General features: G+C 39.2%; 1 protein-coding gene across 1 annotated transcript; it reads left to right on the top strand.

Moving 5' to 3' along the window:
- The first annotated feature begins 1644 nt into the window (after positions 1 to 1644).
- On the top strand, positions 1645 to 24399 carry actl6a (actin-like 6A). Its single transcript, XM_072572572.1, has 14 exons — positions 1645 to 1818; positions 5121 to 5197; positions 6320 to 6494; positions 9554 to 9654; positions 10669 to 10766; positions 12631 to 12725; positions 13083 to 13189; positions 16491 to 16580; positions 17906 to 17967; positions 18086 to 18200; positions 20339 to 20419; positions 21579 to 21674; positions 22798 to 22884; positions 23852 to 24399. Exons 1-14 carry the CDS (start codon positions 1794 to 1796, stop codon positions 23930 to 23932), a joined length of 1290 nt encoding a protein of 429 aa, XP_072428673.1. The 5' UTR covers positions 1645 to 1793; the 3' UTR covers positions 23933 to 24399.
- The last annotated feature ends 57 nt before the right edge of the window (positions 24400 to 24456 follow it).

The raw sequence follows: 24456 nt of genomic DNA, 5'->3' as shown, positions 1-24456 counted from the left end.
GACACGAAATTAAGAGGTGGCATGGTGAGTCAGTGGTTAATATTGCCTCACAGTGCCAGAGACCTGGGGTCAATTCCACCCTTGGGCAACTGTCTGTATGGAGTTTGCACTTTCTCCCCGTACTTTTGTGGGTTTCCTCCGGGTTCTCCGGTTTCCCTCCCACAATCTAAAGTTGTGCAGGCTAGGTGGACTGGCCATACTAAATTACCCATAGTGTCCAGGGATGCGCAGGCTAGGTGGGGGCTCACCATGGAAAATGCAAATTAACAAGAATAGGGGTGGATCTGGGTGGGATGCTCTTCAGAGGGTCAGTGTGGGGTCAATGGCCTGTTTCCACACAGCAGGGACTCTATGAAGAGGGATAGTTAATATAGGTGCGGCGCAGAAATTTGCAAGGGGACAGACTGGTTGGCTAAACATACAAAAGCAATGAAAATCAATGTGGGAAAGAATGAGAGCATCTACTTACGACTTACGTTGGTATTTTTCAATCAGTAAGAAAATAGATACTTCAGAGGAGCAAAGGGATTTGAAATTTCTAATAACACAATTCATTCAGTTATTGGACAAGGACAAATGGTAGTCAAAAAGACTAATGGAATATTAGCCTTTTATTGAAGGGGGCTCAGAATACAAAGAAGAGGTAGTAACTCAGTTATATAGATCTTCATACCCCTTCTGGGATACTGCATTTAGTTTTGGGCACTGCTCTAGAAGGAAAAAAAATGACCTTAAAAGTAATGTGGCACAAATTCTCCAGAATGATCCTTGGCACAGAGTGCTAAATTAGAAGACATTGGATATGCTTGGCTTCACAGAGAAGAAAATTGAGGTGTGATCTGTTTGAGGTGATTAAAACATTGGATTTGTTGGAGTGGAGCAAAACAATTACTCTCTCTACCAGGAAAGCAAAAATATCTTGGCCTAAATTTCAAGGGATGTTAAGAAGTATGTTTTTCAAAAGATATTTGGATTTGTCACCAAAAAATTGGGACATTTGGAGCTTACAATGCTGAAATTATTTTTAAATATTGTTTGGTGATGAACTACAATGATTATGGAGTGAGTGGTAGGCAGATAAAGTTAAATTACCTGAAGGATCACTGGACTTGAAATGTTAATTCTGTTGTCTCTCCATATGTGTTGTCTGACTTGTTGAGTTTCTACAGCAATTTGTGGTTGCTTCAGATCTTCAGCATCTGCAATTCTTTGCTTTATTAGAGATAATTTTTAGATCAGTTGTGATCTAATTGGATGCTGGAGTGAGATCAGTGGTCTATTTTTACCTCCCTAACAAAGATGGTTAAATTGAGGATACTTTTCTTAAACACATCTGCTGTGGTTTCCTTGGCCTACAATGAATGCCCTAAAATGACATTTCTTCCTGCAATTTAGTCTCAATTTTAGTTGGACGTATTGGTCTAATGGAGCTTAACATTCACACCAGACATATATTTTCCACCCTCCCTGGCCACATTTGAAAGGATTCTATCTGAGAACCGCTCAATTCTCTTCTCGAGCCGCCCCAGATTATTGGCCATTGACATTTGATTGACGCAGGGGGTGGGCGGGATGCCTATTTCTATTGGCTGAGAGGACCGTCAGTCAGGTCTGTCCCCGCGCGGTCCCGCTCTGGATTGGTTGGGGTCGGCCATTGGTTGTTCTTTGTTAGGCCGGAGCGGGTTTTCGGTCTTGGAGTTGGCACTTCGGAGGGCAGCGGCCTTCGCGGATCACCACCATCACCACCACCAGGTGCAGTAGGAGCGACGGTCCGTCAGCGGCCTGGACTGAGCATGAGCGGCGGTGTGTACGGCGGAGGTGAGTCGGCAACAGCGGGGACGCCGAGTGCAGTGCTGTAGGCCCGGCCTGTGGGGTAGCGGTGCATGTGGGAGCGGGAAGAGCGGCGTGAGGTTTGGAGGCGGCTCGGCGCAAAGACCCGAGATTCCCAGGCGCTTCATCTCAGGGACTTGTCTCCACTTTAGTCACTCCTTCATTCAAGTTGCTTTGTCTGAAAACATTCTCGTTACTTCTATGTAAACAGGCCCAGAAGCAAAACTTTTGATGTTAGGTTACAGACGGGCAACGCTGTTTCTCTTCCCACTGACGCTGTCTCAACTTAGTGTTTTCTGTATCTCAGAACTAAATGTTTAGGACAATGGGCAGATTTAATGAACACGAAAGGAACGGAATATGTTCAAAGTGGGAAATGCTTTGGCAAGTTTAGGATCCAGGTAGAAACAATGACTGCAGATGCTGGAAACAAGAGTCTAGATTAGTGTGGTGCTGGAAAAGCACAGCAGTTCAGGCAGCATCTCAGGAGCAGGAAAAGTTTCGGGCAAAAGCCCTTCATCAGGAACACCGGCAGAGAGCCTGAAGTGTGGAGAGATAAGTTTAGGATCCAGCTGAAATTGATTTCTTGGTGTAGGTTCTTCTCTGTGGTTCTTTGTGATATTCTGGGTGACAAATCTTGCATTTGAATTGCGACTAGGAAGTTAAGTTTTATAGGGTATGTAACCATGACAAATTACACAATCATTGATTCAAAGTACGTTGGGGATAGAAATTTCCAAAGATTAGTGAGACAGTATTTTCTGGTTTGAGAACCCAAAGCCAGGGCAAACATCTACTCTGTTCATCTGTTTATGAATTTTTTATTTTAGTTTCAACAAATTGCTCCTTATTCCTCTAAATTTTAGGGAAGGCAGGTGTTCTTTTATTGGACAATTCGGCCATTCCCAGGAATTGTTGAAGTTACACTCAATGCATTCTATTCATGGAATCACAAAATGCCCACAGTGTGGAAGCAGGCCATTTGGCCCATCAGGTCAGCAGTGATCCTCTGAAGAGCATGCTACCCTTACCCTATCCCTGTAATCCTGCATTTCTATGACTAATCCACCTAGCCTGCACATCCCTAGACACTATGGGAAATTTAACATGGCCAATCCACTGAACCTGCCCATCCTATGGACTGTGGGAGGAAACCTGAGTACCCAGAGGAAACCCACACAAACACAGGGAAAATGTGCAAACTTCATGCAGCCAGTAACCCGAGGCTGGAATCAAACCTGGGTCCCTGTGTAGCTCCATTATTGATAGTCAGTGAATTTTTCCTTTTTGATTAAAAAGTTTTTTTTAGTGTAATAGCATATTTTAATTAATTTCTGTCATAATGTTTATTGCCATAAAAATGAGCAAGTAACTTTTCATTCAATTGGTTTCTAATGTTTTTTAATGTGTTTTGTGGGAATCATTCAAGGCTATCCCAGGAATTGTTATTTCATGTGTCTCTGTCTGAAAATCTCATTCTTCAGAAGTTTGCAGGTGCTCATTTGTGTTCTTCAATTCTGTGCCACTGCATTCAACTCTGAAGAGGAACAGAAAGCATCATAAATGTCTGAATTTGATGGGGCATAAAAGAAAAATCCTGACCTCATTTAAATTATGTCTGCATATACACTTCAAGTACAAAAACTTGCGGACCTACAGATCAAATGCTGGAAGATTTGACTGTGTACCTTGTCTTTGGCTGGCACAAACATGGGGAGGGGAACAAGTAGCCTCTTTATGTGCTGTAAATTCTATGATTCTATTTATTTGTTCTCAATGCTTTTTGATATTGTTGGTACTCTTTGCGAGTTAAGCCTAGTTGAATATGATAGCTGTTTCCAAGATTGTTAGCACTTTGTTTCCAGACTTCTGTTTATTAGAAGGAATGAGATAGTGTTCAGGATAAATCTGTGATTTCTTTTTATTTCCTTTATTCTCTCAGAATCTCTACTAAGTACAGTTCAAAGCAAGAACTGAACAGAACCTGAATCTCCTATTCCATAGAACAGAATATTATTGTCCTAGTATTTGGCAAATCTAAGCAACCAAATTCTGGCTTCTGATGTAAGCAATTAGTTTTTTAAAAAAAGGTTTTATAAAATTGTCTTGGAGTTAAATGGAGGAATGAGGGTGATCATATAACCTGTTCTGAATTCTGCTGTTGTATTTTCTTGTAAAATTTTCTTGTTTTCTTGTAAAATTGCCGAACCTTGCAGACATGGCCCACCTGCCAGAAGCCAGGTGATGGGGATAACATGTCTATGGTTTATCACAAGGGAATGCTCATCTTTTGCTTGAAGTGACAGTTCCTGAAGATTTAAATGACCCTGGAATATTTGTCTAACTTTGACTGGAGTTAGCAATTTTCAAGATTACTGGTGCTGTAAAAAAGAATTCAATCAGATATTTGAGTCAAAAAGATTAGATTCGATTACATTACATTACATTACAGTGTGGAAACAGGCCCTTTGGCCCAACAAGTCCACACCGAAGCGCAACCCATCCATACCCCTACATTTACCCCTTACCTAACACTACGGGCAATTTAGCATGGCCATTTCACCTGACCTGAGCATCTTTGGACTGTGGGAGGAAACTGGAGCACTCGGAGGAAACCCACGCAGACACTGGGAGAACATGCAAACTCCACACAGTCAGTCGCCTGAGGCGGGAATTGAACCTGGGTCTCTGGTGCTGTGAGGCAGCAGTGCTAACCACTGTGCTGCCCCGAAGGATATGAAGAGAAGCAAGCCCTTGGGAACTAAGAAATACTTAGGCATGTTTTCCTCCTGGAAAAACTCCAATGTAAGGGACAAAGCAAAACAAGCAGTACTAAGGAGATTGAATTTTGGTGTTAAATCACGAATTAGGGAAGTTTTTTTGTTGTTTTAGAGTATAGGTTGCCATCTGAACTAAATATTTAGTCAATTTTTTTAATGTTCCAGCAAGAGTTTCGACTTGAAATCTTGTGCAATTCCTTTAACGTTGCTCACTGGGAAATCTAATTTCTCTCAACTTTGTCTCTCTGTGGGGAGTGAAACAGTTACAGTTTATATTAATATTTCATTATGACAGGTGAATGTGTAGTTTGTATTGAATGTAGCGTTTATAAATGTTTTACGCAAAAATGTAAAAATACAGAAACAATAGTAAATCTCAATCATTGCAAGAACATTGAAATATTCATTTTCTGCAGTAAGTATCTCTTCTTTGTGTATTTCTTCAAATGTTGTTGGTTTTGTTGTGCTTTAAGTAAATATTTTGTCTCCTGTCACTTCAATTTCTCACAGATGAGGTTGGTGCCCTTGTGTTTGACATTGGGTCGTACACAGTCAGGGCTGGCTATGCTGGAGAAGATTGTCCAAAGGTAATTTGACACTGCATCACCTCCATGTGAGCAATTGAGGTTTCAAGGCTTTTACTTCAATTGCTTGGAGGGAAGAATAACTGATGTTTACAAAACATAGGCAGAAAACCTCCTTATAGACTGAATGGCATCCAGAAAAGCTTGTGGTGAAATTTGTTTAGATCACATTTGCTCACTCTATTTTACAATATCCTAGATCTTGTAGCATTGTCTGTAATTTTTGTATTTCATTTTACAAGTTTTATAGCCCCTTTTGTTATCTCAGTTGATTCTTGTGTTCTTATGGGCGGCACCCTTCCTTTTACCTAATACTGTAAATAACCTATGTATCATAACCCAGCCCAAGCTCTAGGTACCCTTTGCTTTACATCCTCTGTACCTAGCAGCCACTCATTCACAATTACTACACCTACATACTGTATCAATTCCTCTAGTTCATACTCTCCTTTTGTGTTTCCAGAAAAATAACCGGCAGGAAATATTGGCTAGTACATCGGAGCAAGGTTGATGAATCTTCCATTAATTAGCAGACACCGAGGAGGTCTTGTGGCACAGTGGTAGCATCCCTGCCTCTGAGCTGGGAGACTGGTTCAAATCCCACCTGCCCCAAAAGGGTGTCAAAACATGTCCAATCAAGTTAATGAAAAATATGTCAACTACCACCTCCACTCTCAATCTTCTCCCATGATGGTCAGGAACAGTCTCAAATCTGAAGGCTGGAGATTGAATTAATTATCTTCTGGTGTATCATTCGTCTAGATAAACTAGCTGAGCCATCATAAAAACTAGCTTTTGATATGTAAAAATTAGTTCGTATTTTCTTTATTGCAAACAGTTGTACTGATTATGTGCATCTTCAAACGTTGATGGCAATGATTCTGGGTTGCTTGCACAGTTTGGGAGCAAATCATATTCTTGCATGTATTTTGATTATTCTGATTTGAAATGATGCACTGTTCAAGCAAGTTCTTATTTTGTTAAAGTGAGCATTCAATGTGAAGCTGTTCATGTATAGTAAACAAATATATTAAATATAATTTTGTACATAATTTATTTCCAATATTGAATAAACTACTTGAGCTGAAAATATATTTTGAACTCCTAATCCAACATTTTTTAAAGGCAGACTTCCCAACAGCAATTGGGATGCTGTTGGAGAGGGATGATGGAAGTGCACCTATGGAAATAGAAGGAGACAAAGGAAAGTCAAGCGGCACAACTTATTTTATCGATACAAACTCTTTGCGAGTTCCAAGGGAAAATATGGAAGTTATCTCTCCTTTGAAGAATGGAATGAGTATGTCAGCTATTTAATTACTGTTTTGTCCTTGTCAGTTTTCTGTTCTGTTTTGACCGTCTCTGTGGATCATTCCCATCGTTGATAGGGTTTCTTTATTAAGTTACCACATATTAATGTGTGATACATGGTAGTCAGTACATGCAGGCTGTTGGATAAAGCTGGGAAGAAGTAAGGATCCTACCATGTCCAATTCTCCCATCACCATGTCCCATGAAAATTACGGCTGAGCAAAATGCCTGGTTGGGTTTCCTCTAACTACCTCTGCTAAATGAGGTTAGTAAGGCCACACTATCATCCTGACTGAGTTAATCTAATTCATTGCGTGTCTGGGTTGATCACTACTATTTATAAAAGTATCGAAAGGGCTGTTTTGCAATTTGTTCATATCCATCACTCCGTGAACAATAAATTAATAACATTATTTACATAATGTTAACAATCTTGAGGATAATGGTTCTTGAACTCATTTTTAAATAGTAAATTTTGATCTCTGTAAATCTTATTCTGTAGGTGTCGAGTCAAATTTAGTCACACCCACAGTGATTAACAGATGTGGATATTATGTGCACAACGAACCTTGATAAAAGTTCATTGCTTGTTACAGATAATTAATATATTTATGATTTCATATTGTTTCACGTATTGACTAAAATATGACAAGTGATTCAAAAGAGATTTCTCTGTATCAAGGTTTCGTTATGGCATTTATTTGGTGAAGCAAATGATTTGTAGAAGGATTTAATATTTCTGCCATTCAGCCAATAAGGTTCTGTATGAAGGTCTTCTGTTTTAGCAAAAGATTTCATGTGAAGTTAAGGTGCAAAACTCATATTGCCTGTTATCTGTTATATTGAGAACTACTACTCATTCAATATGTTTGCTATTGCTTGGTCCACTATTCTCCACATTTCCTTTACCTTCTGGGTTGATAATTCTTGCAAAGTCAGAGATGTACAGCATGGAAGCAGACACTTCGGTGCAACCCGTCCATGCTGGCCAGATATCCCAACCCAATCTAGTCTCACCTGCCAGCACCTGGCCCATATCCCTCCAAATCCTTCCTATTCATATACCCATCCAAATGCCTCTTTAATGTTGCAATTGTACCAGCCTCCACCCCTTCCTCTGGCAGCTCATTCCATACACGTACACTCTCTGCATGAAAAGGTTGCCCCATAGGTCTCTTTTAGATCTTCCCCTCTCACTCTAAACCTATGCCGTCTAGTTCTGGACTCCCCGACCCCAGGGAAAAGACTTTGCCTATTTACTCTATCCATGCTCCTCATAATTTTGTAAACCTTTACAAGGTCACCCCTCAGCCTCCGAAGCTCCAGGGAAAACAGCCCCAGCCTGTTCAGCCTCCCCCCATAGCTCAAATCCTCCAACCCTGGCAACATCCTTGTAAATCTTTTCTGAACCCTTTCAAGTTTTGCAACATCTTTTCAATAGGAAGGAGACCAGAACTGCACGCAATATTCCAACAGTGGCCTAACCAATATCCTGTATAGCTGCAACATGACCTCCCAACTCCTGTACTCCATACTCTGACCAATAAAGGAAAGCATACCAAACGCCGCCTTCACTATCCTATCTACCTGCGACTCCACTTTCAAGGAGCTATGAACCTGCACTCCAAGGTCCCTTTGTTCAGCAACACTCCCTAGGGCCTTACCACTAAGTGTATAAATCCTGCTAAGATTTGCTTTCCCAAAATGCAGCACCTCTCATTTATCTGAACTTGCTGTTAAGTTCTGTCACTGAACATAAGTCTGCAGTGACCAAAAAAATACAACTTCAAATCAAATTGGTATTTAGTTGAAACCTTGCCCTGCTCTGCTTCTCTGGCCTCGTTCACCGTATATGGTTCCTTCAAAAGATATCTGTTTCATCAGACACTTCAACGTGATTTTAAAATAATAATTTTCATTGTTCCATGAGCATCAGCTCAAAGTGAACTCAACACTGAGTTGAAATGTTACATTGCAACCTCTCTGTTTTGTTTGCTTTTCCCATGCTGGCTTGACTTTTCCTGTTTTTGGACAGCAGCAGTTTGTTGTCCTGCTGTTCATGTTGGCCTTTAAGACATATCCTTTTTGTTTTCCTTAATTGTATCTACCAATTCTCATTATCTTTTGCTGTATGCCTATTGTCACTTAATCTTTTCTGCCTTCCATCCTATCACAAATATTAATTTCAATCCCTGCCAAACCACAACTGTCTCCACCTTTCCCTCTGACGTATGGCATATTGCTCCTCACCTTCATCTTAACTTCTCGTTGTTGGCTCAGTTGGTTAAGCTCAATTGGTCCCAGTCACAAACCTGTTGTTTAACTTTGGCAGCTTGAGCATATAGTCCAGACTGACTCTACTGGAGTACTGATGGAGTGCTGCAGTTTTGGAGATGTCATCTTTCAAATGAGACTTAGACTGAGGTTCTGTCTGCTCTATTAGGCAGACATAAGATTCCATGACATTATTTCAAAGAGCAGGGGAGTCATGCATGGTGTCCCAGTCATAATTTACTCCTCAAATAGTTCAAAATTTGGTGTTTGTGGAAGCTTAACAACATGTGCAAATTGTGTTCCATTGCTGAGAATTTAGCAGTACCGATGCCCCAGAATTACTTAATAGGCTTGAAAGCACTTTGAAAAAAGTTAATGCCATGATAGGCAAACACCCTGCCACCTCTGCAACAAATTGCAAGACTCCCCATTCCTTCTAATTAAATTAATGTAACTCTGGATAAAACATGATTTACATTCTCCGTCATTATATAGTTACTGAAACTAAATCTAGCGTTTGTGGTCTATAGCTTTATAAGAATTTTATTTCTGGGCATTCTGTTATTTGGAATTTATTAATCTTTAAATTCCAAGCATTTTTGTTAATTTTTACAACTGCACACTTAATTTGTAAAGTATTCATAATCTGATCTATGAATCTATGTACTTCATATAATATTTTTAGCTTGCACCTGTAAGATTGATTTGAAGGTAAATTTATTTTTAAAATTGTCATACAACTGAAAACATGTTAACTTCTTTTTATATTTATAGTTGAAGACTGGGACAGTTTTCAAGCAATTCTAGATCACACATACAAGAATCACATAAAATCTGAAGCTGGTCTACATCCTGTTTTGATGTCAGAGGCCCCAGTGAGTTTTTGATTGCTGTACAAAATGTTTTTGTTTCTGTGTTTTCGATTTGTGTAGCATAATATCTAACATTTCAAATGTTTCTGGATAAAAATATCACTGAAGTTTGTATGATTTTGTATTTTGGTATGGTCATTTCTGTGGTAGGATGGAGGTCCTGCATGGTGGCTCAGTGGTTAGCACTATTGGCACACAGCACCAGGGCCCTGGGTTTGATTCCAGCTTCAGGTGACTGTTTTGTTTGTGTGGAGTTTGCATTTCTCCCTGTGTCTGCATGGGTTTCCTCCGGGTGCTGCAGTTTCCTCCCACTGTTGAAAGATGTGTAGGTTAGGTGAATTGGCCATGCTAAATTGCCCATAGTATTCAGGGATGTGTAGGTTAGGTGCATTAGTCATGGGAAATATAGAGTAATAGGGTAGGGGAATGGGTCTGGGTGTGATACACTTGAAGGTCGATGTGGACTTGTTGAGCCAAATGGCTTGTTTCCACAGTGTCGGGATTCTATATAATTCTATTCGTTTTCTTTTTGCATGTTGTCTTGAATTCAAGTGTATAAGACCAAGGCAAAGTTTACTTTAGGGGAGGGAAAGGAAAATGTTGGATTACTCATGTGGCCATGTACCTCTGAGCAGTTGGCTCAAGTGATGCTGGCTGAAGTTGAGGTCAGCCTACTACCCTGAGAGACTTAATACCTGACAGAGGAAAAGTACTGTCAGTTTGTTTAAAACAGTTAGTTGCCTCTGTGTATTCTTCTTAGTATCTCACCATTTGTTGAATTTGTCCTCTAAGTGACTGCAAATACAAGACTTAATGATCTTCACTCCAAAAATTAATTTTACACACCCAGTTTCAGATTTTAATATTTTCACTGCCTAAACTTACAGAATTGGCATTTTTGGGCAAATTATTTATTTTGTAAAATCTTTTGTTTCTTTATCCATTTTATCTGTGCATTGTTTGTAGTGTATATGTTTTAGCCAGTAATTATTTGACATTTTTCTGTTGCATTCACAGTGGAATACAAGGGCAAAGAGGGAGCGGCTTACTGAGTTGATGTTTGAACATTATAATATTCCAGCTTTTTTCCTGTGTAAAACAGCTGTGCTCACAGCGTATCCTTTACTGAATCCATTTTTCCACTGCATACTTGGTACTGAAATCGATTTGGTTTGCTCCTTCTGCTTGGAATTCTGCATTGTTGGAAAACTTTGTTAGCTGTTTTCAGTCACTTTTTAAGTAACACAACCCCGTTAAATATCACATTTTAGTCTCCATGTAAGGTCATCACTATAATTTAGATGAAGCACCCTGTACCCATGCACAGCTTTGGAACACTTTGTTAGAATGCCAAGATTAATACCTGCCTGCCAGAGAACCTTCTCTAGATGAACTGACTGTTACAGTTACAATCTGGATATATGATGTTTATTAATCCATAATTATATTAAAAGTAAGACAGGTGAGTTAAGGGCATGGATTGATGCATGGAATTGCGATGTTGTTTCCATCCCAAAGACATAGTTGAGGGAAAGGCAGGACTAACCACTCCACATTCTTTGATATCAATCTCCAGGGAGGATAGGTGAGGGTATGGGAAAAGACTGGTGTGTATTATAAATTAGAGAGTCAGTTACTGCAGTAAAGAGGGATGAAATCTTCAAATGGGGCATTGGAAAGAGTTTGAGATGGATCACCTACTCAACACTTCTGGCTGAAGATAATGGGTGCAATTTGTAGAGGATGGGGCTACTTATGGGATTGCCTTCACTTCCAGTGAGCTGTATAATTGTCAACCACCATTCACAACTGAATGTAGCAGGACCACAGAGCTTGGGTATGATCCGTAATCTTGTATTTATAGCTTCACTAGTTCATGGCTCATTTTTAGGTATGTCTGATGCTCTACCTGGCATGTTTTCCTGTATACTTCATTAAACCCAGGTTGATCTCTTAAATCAATGTTAAAAATGTGTGGAATGTTTGCTGGATTTGAACTTATAGATTGTGGTAGAATGCAACTCAGCTGTTGTCCACAAACCTCATAGATGCTGGATTAACTAAGTTAATCTTGAAGCAAAACCTGTGGAATCTTACAGAAAGTAAATTTCTCAAAATGAAACCTTAAAGTGATGACTACCAGGATAATGAAAATGCTTGTTTGCGTTTTCTTAAAAAGAAAACTATCTGCCACTGATAACTGTCACCATAAATAATAAAAATGTGGATACCACTCCTCCGTACCTCTCCTTTATGTCCTGAAGGACCTTTGTGCCATCTTCAGTTTACTAAAGACAACAGGGATGATAAAGATGGGTCTTGTAAGTACATAGATCTGTGGGCAGAAAATCAATTGATGACAAGGGGTAACTGTGGATAATAATGAAATTTCAATGAAATTACAATGAAATTTCATTTTGTTTCCTACTTAATATCTTTTCAAATGGAAGGATCAGTAATAGGTAGGTGTATTATCTAGGAATTAGCAACATTTAATTTATAATCAAAATGGTTTTGTCTTCACATCTTTTGTTGGAGTAGTATTTTGCAAAAGTGACTGACATCTGGTGTCTCATTGAAGTGCCGATATCTCATTGAATGTGGAAAGTTTCAAGCAATTTGAATGAAGATTGATGGTAAACTGATGTTTAACTTGATCAATGGTGAATGTTCCTTTATATTCCTCCCTCCCCAAATTAATGTCAGGAGACCAAACCAGTTATGGAACTTGACTGTTGTTTCGGTTGAGATAAGTTGGCTTACACCAGATCAGTGATCAAATGTGGAGCTGTACTGGATTTAAATGTTTCAGTATCTCCCCGTGGCATGCAGTTAATCACTAACGCATGAGAATTGCTGCTTGTATTCGATTTGATAATATTGTTTAGATTTTTAATGAAAATACAAGCTATTTTAAGTTTGCAGGATGGTTTGACTTTACACATCAGTTACATAATTTCCCTTCACATTTTGTGTAAGATTTGCAAATGGCCGCTCCACAGGCTTAGTGTTAGATAGTGGAGCCACGCACACCACGGCTATTCCAGTACATGATGGATATGTTCTTCAACAAAGTAAGAAAAAATGTACACCCTGAAATTGAAATCCAGCTGAACGGTTGTTAATTGACTAATTTCAAGAAACTTTTTGGCAAGAAGCAGATTTTAAAATAACTTTTTAAAAACCTGTTCTCTTTTGCTCCTACATATTCTCTTGCGTGCTCTGAGTTATCAGATTACTTATCCCTTGTACAATTCTATTTGCTCAGTTTGGTTTTGTTCCTCTTTGCTGCTTTATCTGAAACCTTAAATCATAAGACTGTTTAAAAACAATCTTAATGCGTGCTTTTATGTGCATGATATTCTATGGAAAACAAATGTTGACTTTCTCTTTATATCTAATCAAAGTATTTTTGTTCTCTGACATTTTAGGCATTGTTAAGTCACCACTTGCAGGAGACTTCATCTCCATGCAGTGCAGGGAACTATTTCAGGAATTAAATGTGGAAATAATCCCACCTTATATGATTGCATCAAAGGTAAGGAAAAACCAAAAGATTTTTAAAAAAAAGTTTATAACCAGTGGAGCTTATAGTTGGAACACATTAATGTTTGAAAAAATTATCCTCTTTGTCTATTTGGAGTGCCAGATGAAAATAAATTAGAAATACACGTGTTTTATTTTTCAGTTTGTGAAAATCCTGTATGCTCGTTTCAAATTATGATTTAGCATAAATACCCAACATCCTTTTACTTAGTGAAGATCCTGCTGCTTTCTACAACTAGTGCAAGCACGTGAGTTTAATACTTCACCCAAGATGCAGGTCTTTTTATTCACACTAAACAAGTGTGATTTGTCAGTGTGCAATTAACAAAATTCAAAACTCCATTGGACCCTTAATGACCACGACTGGAACCTATTGTTTGGACTGATGGAGGAGTGGGCCAGGGTGTGACAGGTGGAATGGTCCATGTGAAATGTTAACTTCTCGAGAGAGGGGAATGATGTGCTTGGTGAGTCATATTTTACTGGAGCTGGTGGAAATGGTAGAGTATGATTTTTTGAGTGCAAAGATTGGTGGGGTGGGAGGTGAGGACAAAGGGAAGCCTGCCGTTCTGGGAGAGAGAACAAAAGTGCGGGAAGTAATTTTTGATACTGTTGAGGGCAGTATTGACCAAGATGGAGGGCCTTGGTTGAGGCCAAGAAATGAGTCCAAGGCATTTTGGGGGGAAAATAAGCATCACCAGAACAGTTACAATGACGACTGAGAAATTGGGATAATGGAATGGGGTCCTTGTCGGAAGCAGGATGTGAGGAAGTCAAGGCAGTTATAGGAGTCAGTAGGTAGGCTTGAAATGGATATTAATGGAGAGCTTGTGTCCAGAAATTGAGTTGGTATTGAGATGAACCACATAAAAGTGAGAACAAAGTGGAAATTGGAAGTAAATTCAAGGTGAATTTTTCCAATTCTGGGTGAGAGTAGGAAGCTGCGCCATTGAAATTATTAATCTACTGATGGAAGTGCTGTGGGAGGGGGCCTGGAACTCTGTTTTGAGTAGGACTAGTGGGAGTGGACATGTGGCGAAATGTGCAAATCCTCTACATGTTGGAAAAAGTCTGTCTGTTGTAGTGTTCTGGCAACACTGCAAGCTGGATGAACAGCTAATTTTTCATGTAGGCACATATTAGTCCTTATTGGCTTTAAAATCTATTTTTGATAAAAGCAAACTTTGTTAGGAGGGCATTGATTGGGGGGGGAAGAAAAAGTTCAGCAAGCAATAAAAAGACATTAGACTGAATTTTACCGCATGTCTGAAAGCAGGGAGCTCAGAGCTTAATGGATGGCTAGCCTGCCCCCATCTTGCCCATCTGTGATCAGTCTCCTATATTATGATGGAGGGGTATGGTTCTTTGCAACCTGCCCACCTTTGGACTTGAGGTTCCTGATTGTATGATTAAATGCCACTTATTCTCTTTTTGTCTCTGCTGTGTGGTTGGGGTAGGCAGGAAGGTGGACAGCTTGCACCACATGGGCTGCTATTGGGCAGGGAGTGGGGCAAGTAATTTTGGGTTTCCTTGTGTCCAATGGAGGCACACCTTTTAGTTACACATCCCCTTAAGCCTGTTTTCCCCAATTCCTCTTTCATTATTACATTCTTCCTGGTCTGAAGCCCTTTCCTTGTTGGTTGATTGACAGTGTTTTCTGTTGTCTGTCTTTCCTGTGGCTGAAACTGCCTCTGTTGGTTGTATTAAAAACTAATGTCTTTCATTTTTTTTCATTGAAGGTTAGAATCAGAAGCTTTACTACAGAGAAATTATTCTTAATTTTTTCTTTTGTACAGTCTGAATCAACTGTAGACTTATTAATTCATTAATCTCCATCACTCAGCGAGCCCATTGTTGATCTTCTACTTCAGCGTCATTTTCCTGTTCTATTCCCATATCCTTTCATGTCACAAAATTGAGGAATGTAGTGAAAGTACAGGAACATAACGCTGGAAGGTCAGCTTTGTTCTAAGCGAATGACCAAGCAATCTCGAGGGGCAAAATAGTCTACTAATGCACCTCTTCACAATGCTGACCTGCCAAAAGTCTTTTGTTTTGCTGTTTTTGTGGCCAAGTGATTGAGTAATATGACCTCAAGATATCCATGTCTAGAATAAATTAAAGGTTATTAGCAATGTTTGAAGCTTTTTAATGGACTTCTCGTGGGGTAGAGAACAAATACAGACATTTTACAGGCTGAGCATAGATTTCCTTTTTGCCAAAGCATTTTAAATGCCTTAATGTAAATGACATATAGTACCTAATTCTGCTTTTCACCTGCTTAAAGGAACTTCCTAAAGGTATCTTATTTCTTCTGTTATCTAAAAAAAGATCAATTACAGATTTTGCATAAGGAGTCTTGCCTTTTTACTTGATTATAAATGAACAAGCTATTTTTGTTCTATGGTTTCAAAATTGATCTTCCACTACAGCAGTCAGAAGTTTGTATGCAATTCCAATTCAGATACTTACTTTATTCCTCAAAACAGCAATATGGAAAATTGAACATGCCCACACTAGATTTTATTTGGTCAACTTTAATTAGCTATATTATTAGTGATTTGTTTTTAAAAATTTGTGCCTTAGTAAATATAAAATTAGTATTCCTACATTTTGAGTCAATACTTTGGTTCTCAAAACCATGGCAGAATGAAATTATTTGTCCATAGACCTATACTGGTTTTATGTGGTATGCAGAACTAAATTAATTAAGAAGTAAGGTCATCTTTGTGGTGAAATTGTGTGTATTATGTATATTTCCTGCAGCATATCTGATTTGTGCACCACTTTGTAACTCCATAGATCACTGTTTTCCAATTTTCTCCTTTTTATTTTCTGAAGATAATGTTAACAAATGATAGCTGGTCCATGGTCTAGTCCTAAATGTACAACTTGCAGCAAAGATCAGTAAATGACACCAAGAGTGGGAATCCTGGATGACTTTAAGTATCTTTGTCTATGTTACTGAAGTGTACTCCAGTCACTAAATTGCTGCATCAATTGAGAACAGTGCAGCAAGGAAATGAAATGTTGTATTTTCTCAGTCATAAACTTGTATTAAACTAGGGAAAGCTTTTTCCTGAACAAGCATTGGAGTATTACTACACATTTCTAGTTATGTGACGAATGCATGCATTCTCCCAAATGTAAGCAGTGTGTATTTTAAAAAGAAATCATCAGTGATCATCTTATTGGCTTGAGATTTTCTTTTATTTTTATTATGCATCTAAAATTGAAACTGCAGTGAAAAATAGAAATAAGTAATATTTAATTTTCTATTACTGTTCTCTTAGGAATCAGTGCGTGAGGGATCACCTCCTAATTGGAAGAAGAAAGAGAAACTACCTCAGGTCACACGATCCTGGCACAACTACATGTGCAATGTAAGTAATAACAACCATGTCCATAGAATGTAGCAAATGAGAAACATTTTCTTAAGTTATCTCCAAAGTATTGAATTTTGAATTCAATTGATTTAAATATAAGCAATCATCCTGTCATGTTCACTCAATGAGTTGGACTACCTGCTGTCTTGTATGAAACATCCATTTAGTTTCATGAATAACATTTATTTTTGTGATATTAATGTCCAAAATAAGAGTAGAAAAATTTGTAGGTTGGTGTTAGACTTGCGAGCACCAGTAGTTGAAGTTGAGTGACCTTGTGATTGATAATCCTGAGGGTATTTCTGCATTTTTGGAAGCTTGTCATCGAGTCATAGAGATGTACAGCATGGAAACAGACCCTTCAGTCCAACCTATATGCCGGCCAGATATTCCAACGCAATCTAGTCCCACCTGCCAGCAGCCAGCCCACATCCCTCCAAACCCTTCCTATTCATATACCCTTCCAGATGCCCCTTAAATGTTGTAATTGTACTAGCCTCCACCATTTCCTCCAGCAGCTCATTCCATACATGTACCACCCTCTGCGTGAATACATTGCCCCTTGGATCTGTTATATCTTTCCCCCTCACCCTAAACCTATGCCCTCTCGTTCTGGACTCCCTCACCCCAGGGAAAAGGCTTTGTCTATTTATCCTAACCATTGTCTTTGGATAAAAGAGTGAAGAGGGTGGGAATCACTTGGGTTGAAGGAATGAAAATGAGTTCAGGATTATCATATACTAAAGAATGGATTTCCTTCAGACATCAACAATGGTGCAAGGTCTTTGACTCACGACCAGAGGGTTGAGTTTGGCTCTGGTAGTGGAGAGGAATGTGATAATTCTTGAGTGATTTCCTAGCAATGATCCGTAGAGTCTTACAAATGTAAGTGCACCATTGATAACACTCTTGGATGCAGTGGCAGTGATACCTCTCTCCAATTTCTCCCAAATCAATGCGGAGGAAAGTCTTCCAATACATCCTGCAAATGCTCAAGTTGAGGCTTTTGGCAGTGGGTATGGGTTCTGATTAAGGTGCCTGAAAGTTGCATTTGGGCCCAGTTACCCACTGGCAGGACGTAGCCGTTGTGGGAAAGGGATGGGGAGCATTCCACATCAGGTTAGAGACCCATCCTAAGAAGGATTTGAAGACGGAGAATAATGTTGCCAATCGAAGGTTGGCAACCAATTCCCACATTAGAATTGAGGAATGAAATTGAAAAGGTAAGGCTAGTCATGACAGTAAATGTGTAAATTTTTTTTCAGTTCCTGTAACTTTTTAAATAGTTTTGCATAATTATTTATGGGATTATAAATTTGCAGGAAGTGATTCAGGATTTCCAAGCTTCAGTGCTTCAGGTGTCTGATTCTTCATATGATGAACAGTAAGTGGCAGAAAGCTAAACAATTAAGTCAATTCCTTCAGGATTTCAGTACTGTAATTTGGGTTTCTTTTGTGTGGTGAAAGTATGGTATTCTCTCCCTTTTTTTTTGTCTCCACAGAGTGGCTGCCCAAATGCCCAGCGTTCATTATGAATTTCCTAATGGCTATAACTGTGATTTTGGTGCTGAACGACTAAGAATTCCAGAAGGCTTGTTTGATCCTTCCAATGTCAAGGTACTGAACTGAGTGGAAAGAGAAAGAAACCTTTTGTGAAGAGCTTCAGTGGATTTAATTTGATTAGACAAAACCACAGTAATTTAAAATATACTTTTAGTGGATTAGTTTGATTCTAGAATTGAATGTTTTAAAATCGGTTGTGGGTAAGGAACTGGCCTTGCCTGTTAGCCATGATGCAATCTTCAATTGCAAACTCCATAAATACTTCTCTTTTTAATTGTGTCTTTCTCTTTTTAATTAGTTACACTTATTCTCAGTCAAACCTATAATTCTAACCAAATACTGCAATTGTAACTAGTTTCTGCATGTCTCCTTGTAGCAAAAGTCACAGGTTTGTATTCAGAAAGCAAGTAGGGGCAAGAGGTCTAAGTGTCCAATCTGGCTGTTGGCCCATGATGGTGACAATTTGAGTTAGTTTCAAGGGTCCATTATCAGCATTTCTCTAAGCAGTTTGATATAGACAAAGGACTGTGAGCACCACTCTTTACATACTGAGTCTTTGAAACCATAGATATATCAGAATCCCTATAGTGTGGAAACGGGCTAGTTGGCCCAACCAATCCACACTGACCGTCTGAAGATTAACCCCTCTGACCCATTCCCCCACGCTATTACTCTAGATTTACCCCTGATCAATGCACCTAACCTACACACCCCTGAACACTATGAGCAATTTAGCATGGCCAGTTCATTCTCCCGACACATCTCTGGATTGTGGGAGGAAACCGGAGCATCTGGAGGAAACCCACACAGACACTGAGAGAATGTGCAAACTCCACACAGTCGCCCAAGGCTGGAATTGAACCTTGGGTCCCTTTTGAGCAGTCACATCCCCAAAGACATTTTAAGACCTCACTGAAATTATTCATCTGGAATGTGTAGCTCATGTTGACCTCCTGCTAAATATCTCTTGAATGACCTTTTCACGGAGGGACATTACTACTGCTCTACTACCACAGAGCCCTGGCAGTGTTGCTTTTTTTTCCCTCTTGTATCTGAAAATGTTATCACACAAGTATACAATTTTCTCATCACCAAATCACCGTGATTTACTTTGCTTTTGACTATTAACCACCACCACCAACCATCCATGCAGAGCCAATTAGAAGTTTAAATGCAAAGCCCATAATGGCAACACAATCTGTCAAAGTGAGGGAGATGTAGGGAGAACAAGAAGGGAGTAAGTCAAAATGGAGTTAGATGGAGAAATAAAACACTGTAACCTGTGCAGTGCCACCCCTCTCCACAGGCATTGATGGGTACTGAGTGCTCCCTCTCCAAGGACACCTGGACACACACATTACTACAGAAGAGGGACAGATAGTTGGCAGTTGTGATCCTGTCCATATTGCGCTGTCTGGATCTGTTTGTAGCCAGCTTAGCCAGGCCCTGGAGCAGCTGCACAAGGGGGTCCTCCAATCTGCCCACACCCTTGCAAACCAGATGCCCAAAGATCAGGAATGTAGGGCTCAAAAATGTAACAAAAGGTTTTTCAAATAACTTAAGTGTGTGCAAATGCTCACAATCAATCTAAACACTGATTCCACAGTGCCACAAGCAACAGCCAGGTACAGGCCTGTTGCTCCAGCGCCATCCATTTTCATGGCTAGTTGATTCAGCAGGCGAATTCCGGCTTCCAAGACCAATGTCCTGCTCCACCACGGATTTTCTTTGTAATATATTTTGTAATTGGCCTGTTCAGAGATGTTATGATATGTCCCTGGAGCAGGTGGGACTTAAATTTAGGTTTTCTGATTCAGAGTCAGGGACACAACCGTTAATCCACAAGAGTCCTTGCAGCATTGTTTCATTTTTCTTTATGTATACCCAGAAGTATCATGTAAACGGAGTGACTTTTGCAACACAAAATCACCATGAATTTTTTGGTGTTTTTCTTAAGCTGCTAAACAGCATTGCTTTATTAAAATATAACCTGTTTTTCTAGCCAACCTGTTCAGGGATGACATTGCACAGCTCTGGAGCAGGTGGGACATGAACCAGGATCTCTCAGCCCAAGGGTACCATCATGCCACAGGAGGGCACCCTACAAAATTGGCATCAGTGAGATACTGTCCAACTGAATTAGGAACAGCTGTTCCTCTTCACTTATAATTGATGTATTCCTGTCCTTTTAGGGTTTATCTGGAAACACAATGCTGGGTGTCAGCCACGTAGTGACCACAAGTGTTGGAATGTGTGACATTGATATTAGACCGGTAAGAATTTGAACCTATAGTGACAAAGTTGTAGGGCTTGTCTAAATGTCTTTTTTGCTTTCTGAAAAAGTCTCTTCTAAATCAGAGTGTCAGAAATTTAAAACAGACTATCTGAAAACAAATTTCATTCTCATCTGAAAAGGAAAAAGGAACTTTTAGGTTTTCTAAACAAATGTCTTTTTTTACCCTTCAAAGGATGGTGATGGGTCGAAGAATGTGGCGCTAGAAAAGCACAGCTGGTCAGGCAGCATCCGAGGAACAGGAAAATAGACATTTCGGGCATAAGCCATTCATAGGGAATATTCCCAAAATTGTTGATTTTCCTGCTTCTCTGCTGCCTGACTGGCTCTGTTTTTCCAGCACCACACTCTTCGACTCTGATCTCCAGCATCTGCAGTCCTCACTTTTTCTCAGTGATGGTGATTGACCTGCTTTATGTTTGAAACGTCTATTCTTTTGATATAACCTAATTTGCATTTATCAATTATAATTAGACGATTAAATTTGTGCCTGAATTGATCTAGAATATAGTTAGAATAATCATTAAAATGTTACAACAGGAGTAAGTTTATAATTCTTGCAATTAAATGGCAAAAAGCTAGAAACACCAAAGGCCCAAAGAGACCCAGTGATTAATTAGAGACCTAATTTGAGGCCCAGTGATCATAAAGTGTCATGGACAGGTACAGGGAAAAAGAATCCAGGAAGGTCAATACAGTGTTGGTTTTTATATCTGGAAGATTAAAATACATGTTGCAAAGCAATGGTTAGATGAACTCTGTGTATTGTGAGCAGTTCTGGGCACCAGCCCTTGCAAAGGATATATTGGCCATGCATTGAATGCAACTCAGACTTACTAGCCTGATTCCTCGATATTAAGGGTTAAGTTTTTGGCGAGATCAGGGTATTCCTGGAATTTTAAAGAGTAAGGGGATATTTTGTTGAAGTTTTAAACAAAACAGTGAGGCTAAATAAAGGACATCTACCTCCACTGATTAAGTCTAGGACAGGACAGACATTAGACCCAGGTCTTCAGTCAAATTGGACAACAGCTCTAACTGAGTGGATAATAGAACATTCTACCAACCAGCGACTGATATTGGATTTGGGTTTATTCCTAATACTTGTTACTAATTACTGTTTCGGGTGTTTTTCTCAGGGTTTATATGGCAGTGTGATTGCAGCAGGTGGAAACACATTAATACAGAGCTTCACAGACCGCTTGAACAGGGAGCTCTCCCAGAAAACTCCACCTGTGAGTATCCATTTCAAAGAAAGTCTCCAAAGTTAACCTATTAGTTTCTTGCCTAACTTCTATTTAAGAGTTATTAGTATGGATTTTCCTTGATGCAACTGGACTGAGAGATACAAACTAGTAGTATTTTTAAAAAATATGTCTGAACTTAGTCAGCAGTGAACTAAGTTGCCAGCAATTCATTACACTTATATTTTCCTCCAATTTCCTAAAGGTTTTTGTTACAGTACATGCTATGATTTACAAAATAATTTCTGTGCAAAAGCCTCAACAGGATCTGTGTGTGGTCCTGATATATTTGCTTGCCTTTTTCAATTAGATTGAAAAATCCTTAGTGAAGGGTATAGTTTGAACCAGGATGTTAGGCAAGTAAATTCATCGTAAATCTGTCTATAGAAAATAAATAGTGGAGAATGAAAGATTGACTTAAGGGTAATTATAGGGATAGTTTTTTTAATTATTAAGAAACATCCAACAAGTTGAATTCTGTTGGAATTAATTTCCAGACTTGGCAAAGTTAGATTTCACTGCCGGAGAGACTGATAATGGTTCAGACCTGTCTAACTTGTTTTGGAGTACTTAGAAGATATGTAGTTATTGCAACCTTTAGTCCCTTAAATATGTTTAAGTGCTAAATCACTTGGTGAAATATTGGTGTCGAGTAGCTCCTGGATGAGCAAATTACTAATTTCCAAGTCAGTATGTCACTATGAGCGGCACAGCAGTTAGCACTGCTGCCTTACAGCACCAGATTCGATTCCAGCCTCCGGCAACTGCCTGTGTGGAGTTTGCACGTTCTCCCCGCGTCTGCGTGGGTTTCCTCGGAGTGCTCTGGTTTCTTCCCACAATACGAAGATGTGCAGGTCAGGTGAATTGACCATGCTAAGTTGCCCAAAGTGTTAGGGGCATTAGTAAGAGGGAAATAGGTCTGGGTGAGTTACTTTTCAGAGGGTCGGTGTGGACTTGTTGGGCCAAAGGGCCTGTTTCCACACTAGGGAATCTAATCTAATTTTCTCATATGATCACTAAGTTGCTGGATGATTTTCACTTAATGGTGACTGTTGGTAATCTGTCACTTTTTTTTTTAAACCTAAAATTTGAGACATTAATTTTACTTTTTCAGAGCATGCGGCTGAAGTTAATGGCCAATAACACCACAGTGGAACGAAGATTTAGCTCCTGGATTGGTGGGTCTATTCTAGCTTCTTTGGTGAGTAAAGATTGTTGGCTCTTGCTTGTCTTAAATAGTTTTTAAAAATATGTGAAATACTTTTTTTTTTCACCTTCCAAACCACTAGACAGCTTGTCTGTCTTTTAATACTGCCATTTCCCTTCCCAATTGCTTGGTGTTTATCCTGTATGCTTGCTGATGATAGGTTTCTCATGAGCCTAACAGAAGCAAGGACAAACAGCCTGTGCTTGGAGCAACCGCTCCTCTCTTCGTCTCCCATGTATAGAGGTGCATTTCTTAAGCGGTGTCTACACAGATGTATTTTGACTGCTGCATGGATATGGCAGCCCTCAGTCAACATTATTTATCTGAGCTGCTTATTGGACTTTGTTTGGTGCAACTTACTTTGGAAGAGACTACCATTCTCCATTGGCTATATGGTTTATAAGTACATCCTCTGTGACTAACCTTATGAAAGATTTTTATTGGTTTTTCTGGTTAAAACAAAGCTTTTCCAGTTGGAGACTTACTGCTCCTTCTGCCATACTTTTGAGGGCACCAGTGGATGGAAAATTCATGGTGGCTTTATCAGCAAAGTCTCCACCACTGTCATGCATAACTGGAATTCCATTGTGATATTTTCTACCTGCATACCTAACCTTTGAAGATTATGGATTTTGGCATTGTTTGTATCTGCTCCTTTTTTGAATAATTTGTTTCTGCTCCCAATTAGCCCTAAATGTTCTACTTCACACTTTCCCTCAATTGACGACAACTATTATCTCTGACATTGGTTTGTCCATATCCTCAACAGTCTATCTTTGCATAACAAACCTGTCATTTAAATTCTGCCATGTCTAGATTTTTATTAACAAAAATGAGGTTGCAGTGCAAGAAAGTTGTGCACCCCTGTATACTTTCTGGATCTGAAGATTTTTATTGCTAAGATGTGTGAAATAATTGTAAATTACAATATTTCACTAACAGCTACACTTTTGTTTTGAAGGGTACATTCCAACAAATGTGGATCTCTAAGCAGGAATATGAAGAAGGAGGAAAGCAATGTGTTGAAAGAAAATGTCCTTAAAATGAACCAATATTATGGAAATATCACCTGTGAAGATTTTACACCAGTCTTTACCTTTTTTTTGTCACCCTAACTCGGGTTCTCAGGAACAGTGCTGAACCTCTTGTACAAACACTTTTCTTCTACCCCCTCCATGGGCTTCTTTGTATAGCGGCTAGATAATGTATATTTTATAAATGTTTTTAAAAATTGTTCAGCCAATTTTACTGACCAACCAGACCCCCAAAGACCTGTTTACAAACTTCCAAGTTATTATTTGTATTAGATTCAGATTACACCATGTTCAGGTAACACCAAATATTATTACGCTAGTGATATTTTTGTAGTTGGTTATGTTTTTTACACAGTATAAATGAACTGTTTATCTTGTGCCTTTAAATGATAGCAGTTGTTTACATGTCAGCTGAAAGCAAATCTGGAGGTATGGCAGAATAAACATACTTGTGATAGTCCTTAATTACCCCTAACTGCTGTTTAAAGATTTTTCAATTCCCTGTGCACTTCACATCATACTCATATGGACT

Source organism: Chiloscyllium punctatum, chromosome 6, assembly GCF_047496795.1.
Source record: "Chiloscyllium punctatum isolate Juve2018m chromosome 6, sChiPun1.3, whole genome shotgun sequence".
Taxonomy (NCBI): domain Eukaryota; kingdom Metazoa; phylum Chordata; class Chondrichthyes; order Orectolobiformes; family Hemiscylliidae; genus Chiloscyllium; species Chiloscyllium punctatum.
Note: the sequence above shows the minus strand (reverse complement) of the source record. Positions and strands in the feature narration are given on the sequence as shown.

Bases quoted from the DNA above. Each gene is read 5' to 3' on its own strand.
- actl6a (XM_072572572.1), top strand. From the start codon at position 1,794: ATGAGCGGCGGTGTGTACGGCGGAG. The intron at 5,198-6,319 runs GTAATTTGACAC...CATTTTTTAAAG, and splicing joins CTGGAGAAGATTGTCCAAAG to GCAGACTTCCCAACAGCAAT. The intron at 12,726-13,082 runs GTAAGAAAAAAT...CTGACATTTTAG, and splicing joins TGGATATGTTCTTCAACAAA to GCATTGTTAAGTCACCACTT.